This window comes from Pecten maximus, unplaced genomic scaffold (genome assembly GCF_902652985.1).
Source record: "Pecten maximus unplaced genomic scaffold, xPecMax1.1, whole genome shotgun sequence".
Lineage (NCBI taxonomy): Eukaryota > Metazoa > Mollusca > Bivalvia > Pectinida > Pectinidae > Pecten > Pecten maximus.
Genome location: NW_022979454.1, coordinates 64,847 through 92,208, shown reverse-complemented (window position 1 = coordinate 92,208; position 27,362 = coordinate 64,847). Strand labels below are relative to the sequence as shown.

General features: G+C 29.6%; 1 protein-coding gene across 1 annotated transcript in view; it reads right to left on the bottom strand.

Annotated features, from left to right (window-relative positions):
• LOC117318666 (myosin heavy chain, clone 203-like) overlaps positions 1-27,362 on the bottom strand; it is a 39,913-nt gene that overhangs the window by 5,928 nt on the left and 6,623 nt on the right. Inside the window, exons 2-7 of the mRNA XM_033873628.1 lie at positions 23,225-23,935; positions 22,906-22,968; positions 22,718-22,780; positions 22,295-22,357; positions 15,542-15,613; positions 981-1,052 (exon numbers count right to left, since the gene is read on the bottom strand). Of these exons, the coding sequence (XP_033729519.1) occupies positions 981-1,052; positions 15,542-15,613; positions 22,295-22,357; positions 22,718-22,780; positions 22,906-22,968; positions 23,225-23,895 (1,004 nt within the window). The 5' untranslated portion in view covers positions 23,896-23,935. The remainder of the gene's footprint in view (positions 1-980; positions 1,053-15,541; positions 15,614-22,294; positions 22,358-22,717; positions 22,781-22,905; positions 22,969-23,224; positions 23,936-27,362) is intronic.

The window sequence follows — 27,362 nt, the reverse complement described above, 5'->3', positions numbered from 1 at the left end:
AAGTTAAACACTTGCTTCCAAAACATCCTTCAATGGGATAAAAATACTTAAACATGACTGATATAATAAGAGTACTAATTCTGTTTTTGTTTAACACAGAAAATAAAGCTAAAATATAACACTGGCCAGATACGGAAAGATTAAGCTGAAGCTGCCTTACAAATTATATACACTATTAACTGATTAGTGTATTTTCGGTGGGCAAGATTCAGTAGAAGCTGACAAGAGGAGCAGTATCGACTGTGTCTGGAACAATGGCAACGTAAAAACGCGATGATAGCGTCCTTGTAGTTTTCTTCATTGTGACATTTTGATTGCTCACGTTTTTTTTTTTGTTTTTTTTTTTAGTTTTCTTCGTTACATTATCTTGTGTTGGATTATCGGCGTCGCCGAAAGCAAAGTCATTATTTATCTCATTTGTAAAATGTTAACCGGGATTCGACTTTTAATAACATACGAGCAATTCAGACTAGTTGAATATTCTCGGGTCCATTGAAATTGACATTGATGCGTACATTTTGTAGATTACGGCAATAACACTATTTCTAGCTATTAGGGACATTTGTGGCACATCTTTGTTGTAACCAGTGAAAGGTATCACTGTTAAATTCGATTACATGCACAATGGGTAATCCCAATCATCGCCCAAGCTTATTTCGTATTTGTGATACGAATGATTTATTTTGAGCAAGACATCTCATAACGATTCAAATCCTTGCTTTAACTGTTTGTGTACCGAGTTCCCGTTTTCCTGGTTTATATATAAAATGAAGTATAACAAAAAAAAAATGAATTATTCATTAATATGATAGATTTTCTTTTTGTATTTTACACATCAGGGAATGGAATGCAATCTAAGTTCATTTTATAATAATGAAACGCATCTAATCAAGTGAATATTATTGTATATGCGTTGACGAATATTCGGGTGTTGTCACTAGCAGATATAATCACATCTAAATTTGGAAAAAAATACTTACTGTTCTAATTTTGCTCTCAAATCATCAATAGAGTCCTGCATTTCTTTCTTTTCGTGTGCATCAGCTGTTTTCCTGTTTACAAAAAAATAATTAGACACTTTACAACGACATTTTATTAGAAGCAATGCCATATACTATGTATGACAATAGAGGGAATTAAAACGTTGATAGTGACTCAAAAGAGGGGAAATATACAAATTTAAGATACGATAATGACATATGAGAAAAGTCATTTATAAGATTTTGCTAATTATCTGGGTTAGCGCAGCAAAGGATAGCATCAAATTTACAATACAAAATGATTCTGTGGAATATTAGTTTTATAGTTAATGCTATTAATGTTAATGCTATGTTAGTAAACGTGAATTGTCCAATCCCATTATAGCAAATAAAAACAAGAACCATATGTAAGTAATCTATATTTTTACATTGTTTAACCTAACATATATTAAGTATCAGTATTACCAATGTAATTAGTTTCTTTGTCTTTAACACTTAAAACTTTAAGACTTAAATGTCTTATTTTATTGATCTCCACAAAAGTAGATAATAAATTACTGAACTATTTGTTTTGGAGTTAACAAAGCCTTGGGTAATAATGGAGTTCCCATAAGATAGGAGCTTGCACTTCGCTACTGCCACTTCTAATCTCTCCAGGGAGAAGAGGTATGGTACAAATTACCTCTGCACCGGCTAATATATATAGAACAAGCAATAAGAAGGCTAAACTGTTTCGGGGTTTTTAAATATAAACGCCCTCTGACCATGCTATGTCACATTGATGATATCATCAAAATAAGATACGTTTCTCAGTAGACATATAAGTCTATGCTATATTCACAGCTGGTCAAGCACGTTTTATCAAAATTCCCTAGAAAGGACATTAAGATATTTAGGAATAAGTACCTGATATTAGCATACATTCTTAGAAATAACCTTGTTACATGTAAATTATGTTTTTCACACAGTTTTGGATGTCAAATAATTTGAAATAAAAGAAAATATTGATGAATGCACTTTTGTCGTTATTAAAACAAAAATCACAAAGATCACAAAGGAAGAAATCACTTTGTAATTCAAATTTGACATTCATGAAATGCCGTACTTCAAAATAAAAGTTATGGTCATGCATTTAGTGTGAAGTTGTATGTACATATGAAGGACTTCACAGTGACGTTTGAAAATTTGTCCATTTTCAATAAATACATCTATGATAAAATAAAATATAGGTCCCCGAAAATATCTGAATATTAATACTCTGGTCCTTAAAATTATATTTTTTTACTTTTACGTGTATGGCAAGACAGGTCATTGGTCGTCTGGTTCAACTGAGACTGTGTAACGATGATACCATCTGTTGCAGGAATCACAACAAACACTACGATTATTTAATATCAGTACATATTTCCTTCTTGGATGATACTCTGACATACTGGACTGAAAAAAAAAATTGAACTTGATCACACACTTTTTTATCATTAGGTTCAATTTCCTTGGGTCAGGAATCAGATTATCTTTTTCTGATGCTTTATTACAGCACGAGAGTCAGGATACCATGTATCCTTTAAAGAATAACACTAAACTCGATAACAGTATTATTATTGTTATTATTTATTTATTTTGTTTGATCTGCATCGTCAAATATTCTCAACTCATTTTCTGCTATAGCCAATTGGCCTTGGGCCTTGGGATGATATGCACTGTTCTTCTTCAGTGTAATATCTGAAAAATCAAAGTATTTAGGAAGAGTGAACACAATGTTTTTCACAAGTTTCACATTTTGTGATCAAAGGACATTTCAATTATAAAAAGTCATACCTCAACATCGGCAAGATACAAATAAATTTAGGAATGCAGAACAAAATGGATAGTCTTGACACATAATAAAGCTACATTACTTAAAGCTATGATGTGATATTTAAGAGGATATGACGTCGCAAAGTCTTTCTTGGCTAAATGTTCAGTTTTTTGTCCGTGTTAAATGGGTTGAGGTTTAGAATAAGTAGGACAACGGTCACCATAAAGTGTTGTGTTTTAGTAAAGAGTACATTTTCAAGTTGAACAGTAGTGTGAAGTACCAGCAGAAAATTTCTGCCACAGGCAACACATATGAAACACAAAAGCTCTTTCCCTATTAATGATAACAAAACACAAATTCATATCAACTTGAATATTGCAATATGTCTTAAACAATATTTAATCACGCGTGGAAACTTATGTTGTCTTTTAAACAGTAATTTTTCTTTATCAATTTGATATTAGATTAGGCAAAGGAAAGAAATATAAAAATAAAAAGCTGCCGTTTTTAAAGATAAATGGTTGGCTTTTTCGATTTCATGTCATTGATAAATAATCAAGGCACTTAAAACAGAATGAAAACAGTTTCTTGTTAATTAACTCATTGATTATTTACAGTATATCAAAAATTTTGATACGGATGGGGTTACCAGACCTAGTCTTCTAAAAAATATTGTGTGATGTAACATTTCAAATTCCAAAATGGGACGTAATTCCGATTTAATTGAAATCATATACTGTTAGTCCGTAAGTTTAATTATATACTAAAATTAACAAATCAAGAATCTGCCATGTTTATTGTTTCCTGCTTTAAACTTTTGAGAGGCCTTGATGTTTGCCGCAATGCGTTCATGCCACATGTCTATATGTCAAATGAAGATTTCTGAGATGGTGCGGGGTGTTCTTTTGACCTATCTAAACCTGAGAGGGGAAATATATATGAGGATATGTGATGTGAAACCTATAATTAAGGAACATGATCAATCGTTTTGGTTTTAAAACGATGATAATTGATATGAACACACTTGCTTTACACTTTAAAGTTTCACTTACCTGTAACCAATGCATCGAATAATGTGATAACGCCGATTAAGTCCATACATGCGATGTAAGGTCAAGGTTCAGTCGTAAACATTATACTGGTCTAACGGTAAGAAACATTAACATACATGCTTTTACAATTTGAAGATCTGTGATGTATTATTATCATTTTTTTAAAATATACCTATAGCATTAGGTTAATGTGTACGATGTACTGTTTGGAAGATTTATGTACCTGAATGTGTGTTATGTAGTTAACTGCATGGCTTTAACAAGCAATTGCTACACTATCTTCTTCCCCATGCCTAGTATATTCCAGCTTCATGGAGCAGATATACATGATGTAATCCCCATCTTATTTGCAACTTCGACTCTGCATAGGAGTTCAACTATATTATCACATGTCTGACCAAGCCTTAGATGTTGTTAAGCCTTCTCTCATGATTCTACGTGTAATCGTACGATGTCTATGGGTACACTGCTTCCGATTTGATAGGTATAGGGCAGTTTCAAAATTTCACGAGAACAATTAAGATGTCTAAATGTAAAATTATCAAATGTTGAAAACAATGACTACAAATATACAATGTATATAGTTATTTTGTCTGCCTACCTGGTGAAAGAGACTATATAAACACACAGCAAAGCATTCATTTTCTCTCGTGAACTCATCCCATCAAAGAATTGAATTCAATTACATGCACATATTGTACAGGTAAATGTTCTAGTCATATCAATCTATATTTTCAAAACCATAAAGTAACACAATGTATGTGCCCTTAAACATGGGAGGATCGTTATACTGATTATATCTAGTGCATACTTTCACCATTGCATTCAAACTATATGTGCCTGGCATTTTTTTTTTTTTTTTTTTTTTCGGTTTTAGTTTTTGTTTTTGTTTTGTTTTTGCTTCTGTTTTTGTTGTCAAATGTTGTTCATCAAAAAAAATAACTTAAATTTATACTTACTCAGCAGTACATGAAAAAGATGTGCTCTTCATATCTTCGGTGGAAATGTTTAACACACCAATACATGGTCTGTGCAACTGCGATGGTGTGCATTGTGCACGCAACAGACAGAGATCATCAGTCTTCTGGTGGTAAAACACTTCCTTCCAACATAATTATGAAAATCAATTGATCTGCCTTTCCAGTTTATATTCCTATGATATATTTCTCTGTGGTAATTGAGCCATATGATGACATGACAAATTTAACAATGACCGAACAAAACACAGGGGACCACTGGGTCATGCCTGTCTGAAGTAATTTTGCATACTCAAGCTTACTTTGCGGTTGTACTTCTATCGCAGATGATAGTTTATGTATACACCATTTTTGAGTAGCATAACGCAACGAAATTAAGTCGTCTTTGCTGCCTTTGGTCTCAAACCTCTTTGCCACAGCAAAAAACGAACCCCCAAAAAAGAAAAGGGGGAAAAACCTAAAATTTAAAGGAAAAATGGAAGTTTTTTAAAAGGGAAAGGGGTGGGAAGGAACGGAGCCTTTTTAGAATTTGTTAAAAAAACTTGGGGAAACCCCTTCCACCTTTTCCCCGGCCCATTAAAATTTTTTAAAAAGGGAAATAACCTTGTTTTCCCTTAAAAAACCAATGGTCCACCATTCCTTTCAAAAAAGGAAATTTTATAATTCCCAAGGCCTTTAATAAAGCTAAACCTAATTTTGGTTTTTGCCCTTTTGGGGTTCCGTTTTTAAAAAAACGGGAAATGGGAACCCCCAAGGCCTTTAAAGTTTTCCAGTTCTTTTTAAACGGAACTCGGGAACCTTGGGCCTCTAAAAAACGGCTAAAATAGTTTCCTTTTTTTTTAAAGGAAACGGAACTCTTAAATTCCGTTGTTTAAAGGAAAAATAAATAACCCAGTTTTTCTTTAAAAGGGGAAAGGTTCCGAGTTTTCCCTTTTTCCGTAAAAGGAACTGGAAAACCAAACCAACCAACCGGGTAAAAAAGTATTTAAAATTTTTTTCTTAAACTCAACTTGGAAAAATTCAATTTTAAATTTTAAAACCCAGGAACCGTTTCAAAGAAAAACTTATTTGAAGGGTTTTTTATTAAAAGGGGAATAAAAATTTGGTAATTTTTTTTAACCCAATGGGAAGGTTCCCATTTGTTTTTTTAAAGGAAATAACGAATCCGGAAAATTTGGTCCCAAAAAAAAGGGTTTTCCAAAAGGTTTTTTTTTAAGGGTTAAAAATTTATTAAGGGTTTTTTTTTAAAAATAAAAAAAAAATCCCAAAATTTCTAAAAAATACTATAATTTTGTAAAAATAATTTTTTTTCAAAGAATTTTTAATCCGCATCAAAATTTTAAACCCTTTTTCACACCCCTTTTTCTCCCCCCTTTTTCCAAAAACAACAATAAATTAATAAAGGGGGTTAAGAAATATAAATAGGAAATTTTGAATGTGGAAAAAATACAACATGTCTATATTTGCGTTTTTTTTTTTTTTTTTAAAAAAAAAACTAAAATTTAAAGAAAAAAAAATGCCGTTTTTTTTCAAAAAAATTTTTTAAAGAACAAAAAAAAATTTAAAAAAGGTTTAAGCCTTTTAACAAACCCAAATTTTTAAAAAATTTGTTAAAGATTTAAATTGTAAAAAAATATTTCAAAAAAATTATTTTTTTTTTTAATTTTATCCATAATTTTTTTTAAAAAAAAGAAAAAATAAAAAGGGTTAAAATTTAAACTTTTTCTTTTGCACTTTTTAAAAGTCACCATTTCCCCCAAAACTTTTAATTTAAAAAAAAATTTTTGACGAAAAAAATAAATTAAAAATTTTAACTTTTTTAAATTGGGGAAAAAAGTAAATTTAGTAAAGGTTTTCTGTAAGACAAGAAAAAAACGAAAACCCCAAAATATATAAAATATTAAATTACTTTTTAAGTTTTACCCTTATAAAAATTGTTATTGGGTAAAACATACTTACCCCTTTTAAACTTTAATTTTTATAGATACTTATATTTGATTTAAAAAAATCATGAAAAATGGGGGTTTATTGGTTAAACAAGTGTTTTTTTTTTTAAAATAGAAAGGACAGGTAATAACGTTTTCTTTTGGAAAATGGAATTTTTCCCATTCTTCTTCGAAAATTTGTTTCTGGGGTTTTAAAGGTTTTTGATTCTCTTGATTTTTACAAAAAAGGGAAATTTATTTAAACCCTTGTTCAAAAAACATGTTTGATCCTCTGAATCCAATTTTTTTTTTAAAGAGTCAAAAATTTTTGAATTATTTTAAAAATATTCAAAGACTTGATAAAAAAATTTAAAAAATATGTTTTTGTTGTAAAAAAAAATTTTTCCAAAAATGAAAGTTTGATAAAATGGAAATTTAAAATTATTTCTTAAAAAGTAGTAAAAGAAGGTTTTTTTTTAAAAATGTTTTTTTGTTTTTCTTTTTTTTTAGAAAATAAAAAAACGTCAAAAAATCGGTAAAAAAAACATCCCGGGCATAAAAAAAAAACTAATTTGATTTTATTTTAATTTTTTGGGGGGGCCCTCAAATCTTTTAAAGAGAAGATTTCCCAAATTTTAAAAAAAAAACCCAAAAAAAAGTTAAAATCGGGGTTTTACTTTGTCTTTTCAAATGTTTTTTTCCCCTATTTTTTTAAAAAGTTTATCTAAACCCTTATAAAAAAATTGCTATTTTTATTTTTTTTTTTTTTTTCCAACCATTTATCAATATGCTAAATTTATCATTTTTTGAAAAGTATTAAAAATTCCCCTAAAAAATCCGGTAATTTCCGTTTTTTAAAAACCGAAAAATTTTTTTTCCCCTTTTTTTTCCTTTAAAACTAATTTCAGAAAAAGGTTTTAACGTGAAAACTTTTTTTTCTTTTGTTTTTTTTTTTTTCGAGTTCTGAAAAATTCCCTGAAAAATTATTTTTTAGCCCGATAAAAATTTTTTAAAAAAAAAAGGGTTTTGGGTTTCCCCCCGTGCAAAAGGGGGGAAACCACTTTAACCAAACATTAATTTGATTTAAAAAAAGAATTATTTTTTAATTTTCTTTTAAAAATTCTGAAAAAACTTAAAAATGTCTTTTTTTTTTAAAATAAAAAACTAATTTTTGGCGTTTGTATCATGAAAAGTAGTTTTGTTTACAAATCTTCCTAAAATAAATCCTAAACTTCATGAATGATAGATTTTTGAGAAAAAATTTTTGGGTTCCCTTTTTTGTTATATTATAATATGTGCATTTAAAATTTTTTTTCCCAAAATAATTTAAAGAAGGGGTTTCATTTTTAAAAAATAAAAAATAAAAAGAAAACTTTAAAAAAAACCCCCTGTTGGGGGAACAAAAAACTGGAAGGTTCCATTTTTTTTTCGAAAAATTTTAAAAACTTAAACCCCAAATTTAAAAAACCGTTTGAATTTTTTTCATAATTTCATGAAAAATATGTTGTTTTTTTAAAGGGGAAAAAATAATTTTCAACTTTTTGTTCCTGTTAAAAGGGCCTTTAAGAATTCTTATTGTCATTTTTTTGAAATAATAATTACCTTTTTTTTTAAAAGGATTTTTAAAATTTCCCCTTTAATCCCTTTCAAAACTTGTCTTACTATATTAATTTTGAAAAATTATGTTTACTTTTACCCTTTTTTAAATTTTATGGTTTTGTTTTATAAAAAAAAACCCCCGTTGATTTTTTTGCTAATTTTTGTCTTATAAAAAAAATTTTTGATGAAAAATATTAACGATTTTTTTCCTTTTAAAAAAAACCTTTTTCCGTATTCTAATTTTAAATAGTCCATTTTTGGATTTAACCTTTTTTGGTAAAATCCTTTTCAATTCTTAATTATTTTCAAGCTTTTGTTTTTAATCTACTCCCCTTTTCACTTAATTTTTATAAAATTCAAATTTTTTTTTTTTCTTTTTTTTTACTTTTTTTTTTTAATAAATTTAAAAAGTGTTATAAAAATATTCCAATTAAAATTTTAAATTTTTCCACAATTTTATTGTCTTTATTTTCCCCTCTTATTTTAATTTTTAGCTTTATTAACCTATCCTATTTAAGTTAACTTGCCCGTCAAAAAAATCCGCAGGGTATTAAGGGTTTACCTTTGGGGTTTTTATTCTGAATGGGAAAATGGGGAAGTAAAAATAATAATTTTTTCTCCCTTTTTTTATTAAAAATTTTTCCAAAAAAACCCCCCCTTTTTTTTTCCTTTTTTTTTTTTGGGGCCCTTTTTTTTAAAAAAAAAAGGTAAAAATTTTTTGAAACTTTTAAAAAAAATTCTTTTTCCCCTTTAATTAAATTAATTTCCCTTTGAGCCATAGGGCATTTTTTGTTAAAAATTTTGCTGAAACTTGTTTAGAAAAATAGTAAAAAGAAATTTTTTTTTAAACCCCCTTTTTGATTTCAAAAAATTCCAAAAAACCCTTTTTCTTCTCTTTTTTCCATTTTTGTTTTCCTACGTTTTAAAAAGGGTTTTTAAATGTTTGCGGGTTTAAATTTTGGGGATTTCAAAACCTCATGGCCACAAATAAATATCTTTTAAAATTGATTCCCCTGGGGGTTCATCCTGTTTTAACACTCTTGGGATTGAAAATATTTTTTAGGTACCCAAACCCCCTTTAAAAAACTAGAAAAAATAAACACTTATTTCTAATTGGGTCTTTAAATAAAAAAATCAAATTTAAACTTTTTTTGGGAAATTTTAATTAAGTTTCGTTTCATTTAAAAAGGGGTTTGAATTTTTTAATGGGAAGGGGGGCCCCACTTTTTATAACATTTTAAAAAAGGGTTTTTGGGCCCCCTTAACTTTAAATAAACTAATTGTGCTTTTTAAATGTACTTTTCTCTTTTTTTAGGTCAAAATAAACACAACCTTTATTTTTAAAAAAATCCCTTTCACCCTTTAAACCATGGGGGGGAAATTTATTTTAAATTTTTTGAACAATTTTTTTTTTTATTATAATTTTTAATTTAAAAAACCAGGACTTGCTGTTATAGGGTATTTTTAACGCATGTGGTTGGCTTGTACTATTTTTAATAATATTACCAAAAAATTAGTGAAACCAATTTTATTTCGAGTCTTTTTGTATGAAATTAAAAATTTTAATATAAAACCATAAGCATTTTTTTCGGAAAATGTTTAATTTTTCAGTTTGATTCCTTTTGAATTTTTTTTTTGGAAAAAATATTAATTTTATTGCAAAAATTTTTAACATTGTTAGAAAACCTTCTGTTTATTGATTATTCAGATTTTTTAAAAGAGCCCCCCAAAAATGTTTTCCAATAAAAACCACTTTGGGCACCCCTTGAAAATAAAAAATAATTGTTTTTAAAACCTACGGATTTTTTACGCAAAAAATTATTTTTGAAAATTTAAAATTGTTTTAATTTTTTGGGAACGAATAATTTTTTTTATCAGTTTTTATTTTATTTAAGTTTTATATTAAATTTTAACATTTTCCCTTTATGATTAAAGAAATTTTATCCCCCCTTTGTTCCCCTTAACTACTTTGATTCCCCTTTTATAAAAATTTTGCACAAAAATACGTTTTATTGAATTTTTTATAATTTAATTTTTTGATTTTTAAAAATTAAAATGTAATCGTTAAATGCGTATTTTTCAATCAAAGAAAAAATGGACTCAATATAAACTTTTAAAATTTTTGTTATTGTTAAAAGCTTGTTTTTTAATACCCAACTAAAATTTTTAAAAATTTTTAAAAATTAATTTTAAAAAACAACGTTTGTTATTGTATATTTTTGTTTAGGTTTTGGTCTTATAAATATTACTTTAAATAAAAATTAAATAAGGGCTTACCATCAATAATGAATTTTTCTAAATTTTAAAACTGGTTCCAAAAAAAAAGGTTAAATTAAAATAACCTTTTTATTATAGGCCAAAGGGGTCAGCATTATTATAATGATTTTTAAAAAGGGAAAAAACCGTTTGTAAGTTTTTATTTGTTTTTTTTTTAAATTTTTTTTCCTTTTTTTTTTTTTAAATTTTAAAAATTTTTGAAAAAAAATCCTTATAAAAAGGGGGAAAAACAAAATTTCACATTCATAAATTTTTAATTATAAAAAGTTTTTAAATTTTTTCGTTCGTTTACATAAATTTAAAAGGGCCCCCATAACCATTTTTTTTCTTTTTATAAGATTTAAAATGGGTTTTGCTTTTTGTCCGTAATACCCTGGGTTAAGGGGAAAAAAAGTTGATATTTTTTGGAAAAACTGAATTTTCCCGAAATTTAAATAAAAAATTAATTATTTTTATATCCAAAAAAAAAAAATTCCCTTGTTAATGCAGTTTCTTAAAAATTTTTTTTTTAAAAAAAAAACCCTGAATTATCCATTTTATTAAGGAAAATTTAAGGGTATACCGGTTAAAAATTTTAAAAGCATTTTAGGGAAAAAATTTAAAACTTCTGTTAATCCATACCTTTTTCAATAGTATTTTGTATGAAAGGCCAAAAAAAACTTTTAGGATACTTTTAAAATCTTTTTCAATTTTCGAAAAATAACGGGAAATATCAAAAGTAATGCTTGACCCCCCAAAACTTTTAAACCTCAGAAAAAAAACCACGCTTAGAAACCAAAAAAAAGGGGTTTTTTGTTTCTTAAAAAAATTTAAAGCATAAATACAGAACTTTAAACCTTTAGGAAGAATTTTAATTTAAAATTTGATAAAAAAAATGAAACTATTGGACAAAAAAAGGTAAAACAAGAAAAATAACCATTAAAGGTTTTTTTACGATTTCATGAAAAAAAAATTAAAAAAAATTTTTGAAATATTCAGTTGAAAAGAAGGATTTTTAATTTACCCTTAACTTGAAACAAAAATAAAGGGGTTTAAATGAGACTCATTCCAGGGGGTTTTGAGATTAATAAAAAACAAAATTTTTACCTTTATTGAAACAATTTCCTTAAAAGGGGCCCAATTTATATTTTGGGGTTTTTGTAAAAAAACTTTAGGAAAAAATTAAAAACTTTTAAACCGGAAATTTGTTTAAATAGATTTTACTTAAACTCTTTGAATAACAACTTGGGTTTCTAAAAAAAATTTCATCTTATAGTGAAAAAAATCGAAAAATCCCCAAATTTAACTGAAAATAAAATTTTAAAATGAAATTTTTGAAAAATAATTTGGTTTTGGAATTTTAATAAAAAAAACTTGTTTTATTAACATTTCCAAAAAAAGTTTTAAAAATGGACATTAGGGAATTTTTAAATAAAAAAAAAAAGTTTTTTAATAAATTTAAAAAAGGTTTTTTATGAAAAACTTTTTTTATAAAACATTTTTTTAACTGTAAAAATTAAAAATGGTTTTATTACAAAAATTCCCCCCCCCCCCCCCCCCCCCCCCCCCCCCCCAAAAAAAAAAAAAAAAACCCAAAAAAAAAACTTGTTTTTTATTTTATGGAAAAAAATTTATGTTATTATAACATTTTTTGGTTCCCCCCTTTTCCCCCCCCCCCCCAAAAAATTTAAACAAACAACCTTTTTTATTATATTTCAAAAAGCAATGTTATTTTATAAACATTCGTTTAAAAACCTTATCGTTTTTTTTTAATTTCCCTCCCTTTTTCAATTTACTAAATTTTACGTTTAGGGGGCATAAAATTTTTTTAGAAAGTGTAAAAAATAAAAGGGTGAAATTTAAAACCCTTTTTCCTTTTTTTTAAATGCTAGTTCTGTTTTTGATATTTTGAAGATTTTCCCTTAAAAATTGCTGGGGAAATATTTGCGCAAATCCCAAAAAAAAAAACACCTTTAAAACTTTTTAAAATTGTTTAAATGTCTGTTTAATTAAAAAATTGAAAAATCAGGTTTATGATTAATTAATTAGGTAAATTTTTTTAAAAACCCCAAAAAATTTGTATTTTTTAATAAAATTAAAAAACCTTTTTTTTGTAAACTTTTTTTTTGACCGGCATTACCCTTTTTTTGGGGTTTTTTTTTTAAAAGAAATTTTTTGTTCAGTAAAAATTAAAAGTTTTTTTAAAGTTTTTTTAAGATTTCCCCCAATTCCCCCCTTAAAGAAAAAAATTTTAAAAAATTTTGGGTTCCCATACGTTTAAAAATTTTATTGGGGAAAGTTTTGTTGTTGGGCAATTTTCATTAAAAAAATTATTTTAATATTTTGAAATTTAAAATCTAATAAACTTCCGTGGAAAAATTAAAATTTTTTAATTTTACAAATTTAATGTCGGGGATGGTGGGGTGCGAAAAATAAAAAAGGGAAATTAAAATTAAGAATTTTAAAACAAAGACACGGGGACTGGGGGGGCAATTTTCAAAAAATAAACCCCAAAGCAAAGTATTAAAAGATGAATTTTATGGGGAAAAAATACTTTAAAAATTCAAAGATTAAATTCAACTATTTTAAAAAAATATCCCTTTTTAAAAAATTTTTCGTTTTATTTAAAACCACTAGAAAAATCGTTTCCCTTCTTTTCCCCAACTTTGCCAAAAAACAAAAATCCCGTTGTTAACACTTTTTTTTTTAAACGAAATTTTTCCGGGTAATTTAAAAAATTTTTGGGTTTAAAAAACCCTTAAATAAAACCGAATTAAAAAAAAAAAAAAGGGGAAAAATTTAAAATATTTAATTTTTTTTGGGAACAAAAATTTTAAAAATTAAAATTGACATTTAAAAACTTAATTAAATCAAAAAATTTAATTCACTTTTTTTTTAAATTTAAATCTTAAATTTTTTAAATCAAAAACGTTTAAATTTAAATCTAATTTTAAACCACGACGTTTTGGAAGTGGCACTGAACTTTGGGGGGGGATGAAAAAATTTGCTTTTTTTGGAACCTAAACTTCTTTTTGGTAATTTCCTAATTTGTCAAAAAATCCAAGTTTTTGTTGGTCCAAATTTCTTTAAACATAAAAATTGGTTTTTTTTAAAAAACTTATTTAAATCTGTTAAATATAAATTTTACTATTTTTATTTTAGGTTTTAATTAACATTTTCCCTCTCGGGGTTTTTTTTTGGGAATCTTTTAATTATGTTGAACTCTCGACCATATTTTTAAAAACCATGCAATCATTTTATTTGTAAAAAACAAAAAATTTTTAAAAACCTTTTTAAAAATTTTAAAATAAACATCTATAATATTGATGTCAATCTTAAAAACTCATTGGTAGAAAGTAAGATGATATGTCAATACTAATAAATCCTTTATACATTTTGAATTTTCAATACATAGTTCATGCTTAGGATTCTGCAAAATTAGTCAGAAATGAATTTTAGCAAAGGGGCGTAAATTCTACTCGTGTATGCACAACAAGCAAAGATATTCAGTAACCAATGGATGAAAATAATGATTAATTGTGTCACAAAGGTGTTTTCGTTGAAATATAGTTCAAATTCAGGCTAAATAAATAAAATTAAGATTTACTCATTTTATTAGGAAACATGATATACACATGCATGCATGTACATATGTGATAGCATGCATGTACATATGTGAAAGCATGCATGCACATATGTGAAACATACATGTACATATGTGAAAGCATGCAGGTACATATGTGAAAGCATGCATGTACATATGTGAAAGCATGCATGTACATATGGAAAGCAAAACTGTATAAATCATGTATTTTTTTCAAATACCATTTTGAAAAGAGAAGTTAATAGCAACGCTGAATAAACATAATTAATCAAATTTCCATGTGTTAGTTTTGTACGATGATCTGTCAAAGGTTTGACATTATATAAATCTATGATTTAAAGTGACTTTTGCTGTTTTGTTATCATTTGCGGGACAAAGTTAAACACTTGCTTCCAAAACATCCTTCAATGGGATAAAAATACTTAAACATGACTGATATAATAAGAGTACCAATTCTGTTTTTGTTTAACACAGAAAATAAAGCTAAAATATAACACTGGCCAGATACGGAAAGATTAAGCTGAAGCTGCCTTACAAATTATATACACTATTAACTGATTAGTGTATTTTCGGTGGGCAAGATTCAGTAGAAGCTGACAAGAGGAGCAGTATCGACTGTGTCTGGAACAATGGCAACGTAAAAACGCGATGATAGCGTCCTTGTAGTTTTCTTCATTGTGACATTTTGATTGCTCACGTTTTTTTTTTTGTTTTTTTAGTTTTCTTCGTTACATTATCTTGTGTTGGATTATCGGCGTCGCCGAAAGCAAAGTCATTATTTATCTCATTTGTAAAATGTTAACCGGGATTCGACTTTTAATAACATACGAGCAATTCAGACTAGTTGAATATTCTCGGGTCCATTGAAATTGACATTGATGCGTACATTTTGTAGATTACGGCAATAACACTATTTCTAGCTATTAGGGACATTTGTGGCACATCTTTGTTGTAACCAGTGAAAGGTATCACTGTTAAATTCGATTACATGCACAATGGGTAATCCCAATCATCGCCCAAGCTTATTTCGTATTTGTGATACGAATGATTTATTTTGAGCAAGACATCTCATAACGATTCAAATCCTTGCTTTAACTATTTGTGTACCGAGTTCCCGTTTTCCTGGTTTATATATAAAATGAAGTATAACAAAAAAAATGAATTATTCATTAATATGATAGATTTTCTTTTTGTATTTTACACATCAGGGAATGGAATGCAATCTAAGTTCATTTTATAATAATGAAACGCATCTAATCAAGTGAATATTATTGTATATGCGTTGACGAATATTCGGGTGTTGTCACTAGCAGATATAATCACATCTAAATTTGAAAAAAAAATACTTACTGTTCTAATTTTGCTCTCAAATCATCAATAGAGTCCTGCATTTCTTTCTTTTCGTGTGCATCAGCTGTTTTCCTGTTTACAAAAAAATAATTAGACACTTTACAACGACATTTTATTAGAAGCAATGCCATATACTATGTATGACAATAGAGGGAATTAAAACGTTGATAGTGACTCAAAAGAGGGGAAATATACAAATTTAAGATACGATAATGACATATGAGAAAAGTCATTTATAAGATTTTGCTAATTATCTGGGTTAGCGCAGCAAAGGATAGCATCAAATTTACAATACAAAATGATTCTGTGGAATATTAGTTTTATAGTTAATGCTATTAATGTTAATGCTATGTTAGTAAACGTGAATTGTCCAATCCCATTATAGCAAATAAAAACAAGAACCATATGTAAGTAATCTATATTTTTACATTGTTTAACCTAACATATATTAAGTATCAGTATTACCAATGTAATTAGTTTCTTTGTCTTTAACACGTAACACTTTAAGATTTAAATGTCTTAATTTATTGATCTCCACAAAAGTAGATCATAAATTACTTTCAATTACTATTTTTTGGAGTTAACAAAGCCTTGGGTAATAATGGAGTTCCCATAAGATAGGAGCTTGCACTTCGCTACTGCCACTTCTAATCTCTCCGGGGATAAGTGGTATGGTACAAATTACCTCTGCACCGGCTAATATATATAGAAGCAATAAGAAGGCTAAACTGTTTCGGGGTTTTTAAATATAAACGCCCTCTGACCATGCTATGTCACATTGATGATATCATCAAAATAAGATACGTTTCTCAGTAGACATATAAGTCTATGCTATATTCACAGCTGGTCAAGCACGTTTTATCAAAATTCCCTAGAAAGGACATTAAGATATTTAGGAATAAGTACCTGATATTAGCATACATTCTTAGAAATAACCTTGTTACATGTAAATTATGTTTTTCACACAGTTTTGGATGTCAAATAATTTGAAATAAAAGAAAATATTAATGAATGCACTTTTGTCGTTATTAAAACAAAAATCACAAAGATCACAAAGGAAGAAATCACTTTGTAATTCAAATTTGATATTCATGAAATGCCGTACTTCAAAATAAAAGTTATGGTCATGCATTTAGTGTCAAGTTGTATGTACATATGAAGGACTTCACAGTGACGTTTGAAAATTTGTCCATTTTCAATAAATACATCTATGATAAAATAAAATATAGGTCCCCGAAAATATCTGAAGTTATGGTCATGCATTTAGTGTCAAGTTGTATGTACATATGAAGGACTTCACAGTGACGTTTGAAAATTTGTCCATTTTCAATAAATACATCTATGATAAAATGAAATATAGGTCCCCGAAAATATCTGAATATTAATACTCTGGTCCTTAAAATTATATTTTTTTTACTTTTACGTGTATGGCAAGACAGGTCATTGGTCGTCTGGTTCAACTGAGACTGTGTGACGATGATACCATCTGTTGCAGGAATCACAACAAACACTACAATTATTTAATATCAGTACATATTTCCTTCTTGGATGATACTCTGACATACTGGACTGAAACAAAAAATCGAACTTGATCACACACTTTTTGATCATTAGGTTCAATTTCCTTGGGTCAGGAATCAGATTATCTTTTGCTGATGCTTTATTACAGCACGAGAGTCAAGGTACCCTGTATCCTTTAAAGAATAACACTAAACTCGGTAACATTATTATTATTATTATTATTTATTTATTTTGTTTGATCTGCATCGTCAAATATTCTCAACTCATTTTCTGCTATAGCCAATTGGCCTTGGGCCTTGGGATGATATGCACTGTTCTTCTTCAGTGTAATATCTGAAAAATCAAAGTATTTAGGAAGAGTCAACACAATGTTTTTCACAAGTTTCACATTTTGTGATCAAAGGACATTTCAATTTTAAAAAGTCATACCTCAACATCAGCAAGATACAAATAAATTTAGAAATGCAGAACAAAATGGATAGTCTTGACACATAATGAAGCTACATTACTTAAAGCTATGATGTGATATTTAAGAGGATATGACGTCGCAATGTCTTTCTTGGCTAAAGGTTCAGTTTTTTGTCCGTGTTAAATGGGTTGAGTTTCAGAATAGGTAGGACAATGGTCACTTTTAATTTATTTTTCATTTTTTTTTTTTTTTTTTTTTGTAAAGTAGTACACTTTTAAGGTCAGCAGTAGTGTGAAGTACTAGCAGAAATTTCTTGTCACAGGGAACATGCATATGAAACACAAAAGCTCTTTTCCTATTAATGATAACAAAACACAAATTCATATCAACTTCAATATAGCTGTCTACAACCGACACTGTGTGTAGTGCAATAGTTCCCCCTGACTTTGTTACTGTGAGCTAAAAAGTATCTTTGTTTGCTTCATTTGCATGTCTGAAAAATATCTGTGAAAAATTTAATCACGCGTGGAAACTTATGTTGTCTTTTCAACAGTAATTTTTCTTTATCAGTTTGATATTAGATTAGGCAATGGATAGAAATATAAAAATAAAAAGCTGCCGTTTTTAAAGATAAATGGTTCGATTTCATGTCATTGATAAATAATCAAGGCACTTAAAACAGAATTAAAACAGTTTCTTGTTAATTAACTCATTAATTATTTACAGTATATCAAAAATATTGATAAGGATGGGGTTACCAGACCTAGTCTTCTAAAAAATGTGTGATGTAACATTTCAAATTCCAAAATGGGACGTAATTCCGATTTAATTGACATCATATACTGTAAGTCCGTAAGTCTAATTATATACTAAAATTAACAAATCAAGAATCTGCCATGTTTATTGTTTCCTGCTTTAAACTTTTGAGAGGCCTTGATGTTTGCCGCAATGCGTTCATGCCACATGTCTACATGTCAAATGAAGATTTCTGAGATGGGGCGGGGTGTTCTTTTGACCTATCTAAACCTGAAAGGGGAAATATATATGAGGATATGTGATGTGAAACATATAATTAAAGAAAATGATCAATCCTTCCGGTTTTAAAACGATGATGATTGATATGAACACACTTGCAATACACTTTAAAATAATGTCTTGCTTCACTTACCTGTAACCAATGCCTAGAATAATGTGATAACACTAACTTAAGCCTATACATGCGATGTAAGGTCAAGGTTCAGTCGTAAACATCTATACCGGTTTAAGGGCAAGAAACATGTACATGCATGCCTTTGCAATTTGAAGATCTGTGATGTGTTAGTTTCCTTTTTTTGATATACCTATAGCATTTGGTTCATGCGTACGATTCATTGTTTGGAAATTTTATGTTCCTGAATTTGTGTTATGTAGTTTACTGTATATATTTAACATACAATTACTACACAATATTCTTGCCCATGCCTAGTATATTCCAGTTACAAGGAGCAGATATATATGATGTAATCCCCATCTTATTTGCAGCTTCGACTCTGCAGAGGAGTCCAGCGATATGATCACATGACTGACCAAGCCTTAGATGTTGTTAAGCCTTCTCTCATGATTCTACGTGTAATCGTACGATGTCTATGGGTACACTGCTTCCGATTTGATAGGTATAGGGCAGTTTCAAAATTTCACGAGAACAATTAAGATGTCTAAATGTAAAATTATCAAATGTTGAAAACAATGACTACAAATATACAATGTATATAGTTATTTTGTCTGCCTACCTGGTGAAAGAGACTATATAAACACACAGCAAAGCATTCATTTTCTCTCGTGAACTCATCCCATCAAAGAATTGAATTCAATTACATGCACATATTGTACAGGTAAATGTTCTAGTCATATCAATCTATATTTTCAAAACCATAAAGTAACACAATGTATGTGCCCTTAAACATGGGAGGATCGTTATACTGATTATATCTAGTGCATACTTTCACCATTGCATTCAAACTATATGTGCCTGGCATTTTTTTTTTTTTTTTTTTTTTTTCGGTTTTAGTTTTTGTTTTTTGTTTTGTTTTTGCTTCTGTTTTTGTTGTCAAATGTTGTTCATCAAAAAAAAATAACTTAAATTTATACTTACTCAGCAGTACATGAAAAAGATGTGCTCTTCATATCTTCGGTGAAATGTTTAACACACCAATACATGGTCTGTGCAACTGCGATGGTGTGCATTGTGCACGCAACAGACAGAGATCATCAGTCTTCTGGTGGTAAAACACTTCCTTCCAACATAATTATGAAAACAATTGATCTGCCTTTCCAGTTTATATTCCTATGATATATTTCTCTGTGGTAATTGAGCCATATGATGACATGACAAATTTAACAATGACCGAACAAAACACAGGGGACCACTGGGTCATGCCTGTCTGAAGTAATTTTGCATACTCAAGCTTACTTTGCGGTTGTACTTCTATCGCAGATGATAGTTTATGTATACACCATTTTTGAGTAGCATAACGCAACGAAATTAAGTCGTCTTTGCTGCCTTTGGTCTCAAACCTCTTTGCCACAGCAAAAACTTGAACGCTTCAACTTTCCACGGCGATAATTTAATTAACGAAATACTTTGATCACCAGTATTCCATAACCAAATGTTTCCACCATGCTCTTTACACACCAATAAGGAAGTTATAATCTAATGGCCGTTTATATGACTGCTCAACGTAATAGGTTTATTGCTCTTTGGAGATATACCGTTTAAGATAAACGGAACTGGGAAGCAGTTCCGAGTTCCGTTTAACCAGTTCCGAGTTCAATTTAAGTAAAACGGAACTCGGAACCAGTTCCGATTTCCGTATAAGAAAACGGAACTAGGATCCAGTTCCGAGTTCCGTTTAAGTAAACGGAACTCATATCCAGTTCCGAGTTCCGTTTAAGAAAAGCTGAAATACTATGTATTAGCTTTATTGAACTGGTTCCGAGTTCCGTTTATCTTAACTAAACGGAACTGGGACCAAAACCAACCAAGCTAATACATAGTATTTCAGTTATTCTTAAACGGAACTCGGAACTGGGACCATAATCAATAAAGCTAATACATAGTATATCCGTTTTTCTTAAACGGAACTCGGAACTGGATCTGAGTTCCGTTTACTTAAACGGAACTCGAAACTGGATCCTAGTTCCGTTTTCTTAAACGGAACTGGGAACTGGTTCCGAGTTCCGTTTTACTTAAACGGAACTCGGAACTCAGAACTCGGAACCAACTTCAGGCTCCCATTTAAGTGATGCCCCCTAAAAGCTATTCTACCTTGATAATCGTGACAATTATAATTTTAATACTCTAGGGAACCGTAAAGAAATTACTTATTGAATTGTTTTTTCAAAATATGTAGAATAAGGGAATACTGGTAATTTGTAATTGATACCAACATAAGGCAGGCTTCGATAGTCGTGAAAGTAATAATCGATTCGTGATTTGTCAAAATGTTCACGTTTAAGTAGAATTAATTAAGTATTTTCAGTACTTGAAACGTATTTCAATACAAATAGCAAACTTGAATTTAATTTTAATTAATCTCGACTCCTTGATTATAACGTTCCACATTATTTTAATTTCCTTTTTTTTAATTATATGGTTATTCGTGCGATAAAGTGTGAGTTTTCTGCTGCCAATGGATTTAGATCATGCGCATGTGGGTTAATGTTGCATTTATAATTAAACAGAACAAAACTCGTTTTAAAATAAATTCATCATTAAGTAATTTACATGTCAGCTCTGTTTGTTTCCTCAACCGGATTTTAATGTCAGGTGTCAAACGTCCTTTTTGGGATGCTTTCGTCAGTCTTCGTGTTCTTGCGTGGTCACGTGACCGGCACAAAGAACTACTTTAACACTTGGTCGGTAAATATGGCCAGAGCACCCGACTAAGGTATTTTGCCATACAAACAAACGAGATAAACTTGTTCATCGTACTCAGAAACCGAGGAAAAGTGCTGTACATTTTTCTATTTATTCACGTACAGTTACATAACGGCATTATACACTGGTATTAATTGACAAAGTGACGATTACTTGACTATATTTTCAATAATTTTGACGATGTCATTTTCGCAAGAATGTACAACACTTTTCGTTGTTGTCGTACAAATATCTCCACGCTCTTATCTGCTTCATAAGTATTTTTAGGGTGTAGTCGGGTGCTCTCAAAAGATTTATGAGGCAAGTGTTAATGTTCATGCTTCCATAATAGAACTCTTCAGTGTTTTAAGTATCGAAATCGGCATATAGAAAGAACCAAACGTTGATAGATGAATACAATTGATCGTTATTAATTCAATTATTAATTTATAAATTATTAATCTCAGATTGATTGATATTGTTTTACCATACCTGATCAATTGAAATATAAGAAACTAACAAAAAAAACAACTAAAAAACACAGAATGAAGCCTTCGTGTCAAGCGGGATCTGTAAACAATCTGACGTCATCGAAATGTACAAGTTGCAACAATTTACAACAATGTATATTTTACATGAATACACTAATGAGCAACAAGACGGGACGCAACATTAACCCACATGCATGGAAATCAATTTATTTATTCATACAGCTCATCATGCTTCATCTGCACTTTCCGTCGTATTCTAATCATTCATTTCAACATATCCGTTGTTCATCAGATAAATCCATAACATCCGATGGATTACTATTAAATGAAGTACTTGGTCAAATAGTGATTGAACTTTTCATAGTGATAATTTTTTTACTGTCATTTTTTATTATTAATAAACATTGTAGACAAGGATTTGTTGAAAAAAAACTTACTCTTTCCTTGCATTCTGTAATTCGTCTTGCAACTTCTCGATATGGGCTTGATGATCTTGACACCTGCAATATATGAAGTGAAATTAGTCAATAGTTGATTTTAACCTGACAGTATTTCGGTATTTCTAGAACTTTTTTCAATATAAAACTCCAGTTTGAATTTTTTGTTGCAAAATATTAAAAACCATACGTTTGTTCCATATCTTTGATGGAATTATCTAGTCGTTTGATATTTTCATTATCTGTTTCTTCCCTATAAATAGAATAAATTGTGACACATTAACAGTGAAGTTTTGTAGCTAAACTGTTGAAAATACTTGGTCAAATAGTAATTGAACTTTTCATAGCGATATTTTTTTCCTTTCCTTTTTTATCATTTTTAAACACTGTAGACAAGGATTGTTTTGAAAAAAAAAATCTTACTCTTTCCTTGCATTCTGTAATGCGTCTTGCAACTTCTCGATATGGGCTTGATAATCTTTACCCCTGCAATATATGAAGTGAAATTAGTCAATACTTGATTTTAAACTAACATCATTTTGGTATTTTTAAAAATATTTCAATATAAACACTAGTTTGAATTTTTTGTTGCAAAATATTAAAATCCATACGTTTTTTCCATGTCTTTGATGGAATTCTCTAGGCGTTTGATCTTTTCGGTATCGGTTTCTGCCCTGTAAATAGAACAAATTGTGACACATTAACTGTGAAATTTTGTAGCTAAACTGTTGAGTACATAACACGATTATGCTAGATGACGGTTATAACAAATTTTATATGCGATGCGACATTCAAATAAATAAATGATGTAATAACAAACTTATTTTTTATTTCAAAAAGGAATATTGTGCTAATATATAGCTACGTTTCTTTTTCTTCAATCTACCACCATCCGTCTTAACGCATGTTAAAAGTATAAGGATTGATTACCTCACTGGTTGTTCATTTCCAATCACAATTATCCCTAAAAGTGTTGCGACGTTATTCACTGGGGTCTCGCTGCCTTTGAAAGAGACTTCTTTGATATTGTCAGGATACGGTAAATCTTGGTACTTCTTGCATAGTGCTGTTTTTGCTCCATTGACAATATCTGCCTTACAATCAGCAGAAAGGAAATTGTCAAGCGCAGTGATATCAGCCTCGATTTCGGTGATCTTATCCAAGAGCCTTCTTTGATATTGCTCAATCATCTGTCGATTGGAAGCTCCGATTTGGCTACATTTTGCTTTAAGTTCGGTTACTAATGTGTTTGTTCGATCAATAATTTGTTTTCCCCTTGCGTCGATTTCTTCGAGGATAGTTGACGAAGCAGGATCCAATGTTTCTAGCTCGTCTGCTACTTTGTCTACCATTTCTTTCAATGGAGCAAGTATTTGTTCTCTAGTATTTGTTTTAAAGTCAGTGATTTTTTTCTTAAAGGTATCCAAGTGATTCTTCAGTAAAGTTATTTCATGTTTATTGTGATCCCCATCCCCTACAATGCATTCGGGACAAGCTAGTGCTTCCTCGCATTCGTTTTCGAGACATACAAATATAGCTTCACTTTTAGGATGCCTTGGGCAAGGAGGATCTATCACACCACGAACATGTGCCTGGGCCATTTCTGTAGACTTTTTTGATGCGCCAGCCTGAAATAAGATGCTGTAAATTAAAATATGTAATAATATTAAATAATCGCATAAGGGAATTACACAACGTATATTGATATATATGTCCATGTTAAATCGATAGATACACGTATACTCATAGCTACAAATGCATAGATATATTGTCTTCGAATATCCAAACCATAATTATATAGTATAAACATATTATTCCTTTAGATAATTGAATGTTTGATACGTCCATATGGCGTTTCGGAACTTTTGCAGGACCGACAAAATGGAAGAGGTGATCTGATAATATTCTTCTGGCTTCGACGTAGGCTTTATTTAGGGATTTGAACACCTCATTTGCCTGCATTATATTTAAATTACTCTCGGTGTGTTTATTGCAATGTTGCAGCGTGAACATGTGAAATTTATTTTTGGTTGCACAATCCTATTTCAGTTCAACGTATTCAGATAAAGGCAACAACTATTTTCTGATCCATTCATATCCAGTTCAAATAATCACAAATGTATTAATTTGTATTTATCGATGAATATGTAGGCTAAAATATAATTTGTTTGGAATTTTCCAATTTGTGGTAACTGAAAGCTGAGGAAGTGACATTTTCGTCTGTGTAAAGATTACGTTTTTTTTTTTTTTTTTCTATTATCCCTTCTTGAGTTGCAACAATACACGTATTTTATATGATCCCATACAGAATAGCAAAATCGAGAGAGTTCCTTTTCATCGTTGAGTGGTCTAATTGTAATCTCATTTCTATTCTATTATTCAATGTGTCTGGTCATTTTCCCTTCAGAACCTATTGCAAAACATTCAAAGAGAGCCGGTGGTTGTGAAAGCTTGGGTGTTAATGGACAGGAGGTAGATGTTGTTGTGGGGATGGGGTATAGGGTGGGGTTAGTGGATGATAGTTGGTCGTTGATAGCTGATCTCTTCACCTCTTTGTATTAGTTGTAGTTTTACTCAAATGGCAAGCGACAGCTTCTATAGTTTGAATGGCTTTCCATATTCACTATCGAAAAAAAATATCTGAAAAAACTTACTTGCTAACAACATTATCCTAAAATCTTTAAATTTATTTTATTTATTTATTTATTTATTTATTTATTTTAGCTTTGATAATCTGAATGTAAAAGATACCAACCAACCAATTGTTTTCCCATAGACTTTAGTGTTAACGCTTTGGATTATTTCATTCAAATTCTTGAATTGAATATGACGATTATGGTTTATAACAAAAGTTTAGGGTCTGATATAACACCTAATAAAAAAAATTGGGTCCTTCAGCTCAAATTTTCACCAGGGTAGCCATTTTGAAAATAGGTGAATTTCGCAGTAAAAATTCTCAAAAATCGTAAATGTTTACCTGTTTACTATTATTACGTGAACTTTTGGGAAAAAAAACAATCGGACTTACGAAATTTATATCAACATTTCTTATTGATAGTTACCTATCAGGCTACATATCTATTTTCTCACTTCATAACATACTGGCCAATCAGTGGCTGCCAGACATTTTATCCTTGGCTAAACGTTCTATACACATATACACAGGGGCTGTTTCAAAAATATATTTTTTCAATTGGTTGGTTGTTCCCTAAAAGGTGTCTTTTAAAAGAACTCATGAAATGAGTCAACAGCTTGTTTTGTCCAACATTGAGTTATCTACCCCTGATCTTCAGGCTATATCTAAGTAGAACAAAATCTATACTTGGTTAAAACTAAAAAAATAATAAATATGTTTACATTCAAAATTCATCCAAAAAGATGTTTAGATTTGAATTTTTTTTTTTTTTTTTTTTTCAATTTCCATGTCTTTTTCTGACGGGAATCTCCAGCTACGGTACCAATAGAAGACTTGACCTACCCGCCTAAGACTTGCTATCAGTCTCTTTATATGTAAAAATCATACCCTAATGTCCTATCCAATCCCGGTAAAGGTAAATTTTAACAAAATGTGTAAGATTCTATAGGGACCACAGCACAAAATCAAAAACATAATGTGGGTTTTCCCCGTTTGGGCAGGAGATTTGATAGGAAGGTGAATGCATCTTGGCCGATTGAGTGGATATTCAGGTGCAGAAGTTTCCAGAGTTCTATGTTTCGACTGGGCAATACATGTAGATGTAAAATATATAGAAAAAAAATCTAGCCTATTTTTGTCAGGCGAGTTAATTAAGAGTGTATTTTGTTGTTAATTTAGATGATTGAGAAGTGTTGACAACTCCATTTCAGCAGGACAGTGGTAAACGTTAACATCTATGGGAAATCATTTTGTTCCTATACCGCTGCGCCACATCAGTCTTTAAAAAAAGAACATTTCAATTGCGAAGTGATTTTGTGGCCCGATACCAAAAGATTACCACAGTGGAAGTCATAAAAAATAGTTAACATAAATACCTGGATCACAATGTATTTACAATTTGCACCCATGCATGTGAATACATTGAGATCAATGCATTAAAATAACGGTATAAAACATGTATTATATTTATGTTGGCCACTCAATCAACAAGTAGATTGTTTAGCTAAAAATGCACGCATACATTTTTTGCATATCGATAATATCTTTCTTGGTAAATATTTGTAATTATCCTTTTATTAAAGACAAAAAACGGAGATACATTATCCATGTGCATGACATTTTTTTCTTGATATGTCCGTGAGTTCCATTTTCATTACATTTATTTCACCTAGATTTAGACTGTGGACGCTGATTATCTACCGACTGAATTGACTTTTTTCCTTTTATCTTAACAGGACGCACTCGCCAGATTTGCATATTTGTTTGCATTTCATTATATTTGACCCTCTTTAATTGTTTCATTATTATGTCGATATTCTAGATCTGTTATACCCTATAGGGATGGGTTATTGAAATAATTGTTTAATTCATGTACAGAATTCACACTTTTTGGCCTTATTTAATTTGTTCAATTAATTTATTAAATAAAAGCGAGTTTACAACCATCACTACAAGTGTATTTAATAGCAGTGGCGTCAATATTTGTTTAAAGTCCACATTTGACAGTGTTATTGAGTTGCATGCTGTCAGATTGAATTGAAACTGATGAGGGTACTGATACAATCATATATACTGTTGTACATGCACCTATCCATCATTTAGAGGATATTTTCCAGGTTCACCTATATTTGGGTAAAATAAAAATACTAACAGGTAATTTTGTGAAGTTATGTTAAGATTCACTTTAAACTGTAATATTAATCTAATTGAAACTTAAATGTCTTTACAGATTCACATATTTTGGCCTCAAAATTGAATTTTGAGAATTTGCATTAAAGTTCAGTTTTCACCCTATCTCAATGTCTCACTGAACACTTGGTTACTGATATTATTTAATTACCTGAACACTACTCCATAAATTGAAAAATGTTATTGATAAAGCGGGAAAGATGAGATATAGAATTCTGTATAACTCTTGTTATATAAGCAGTG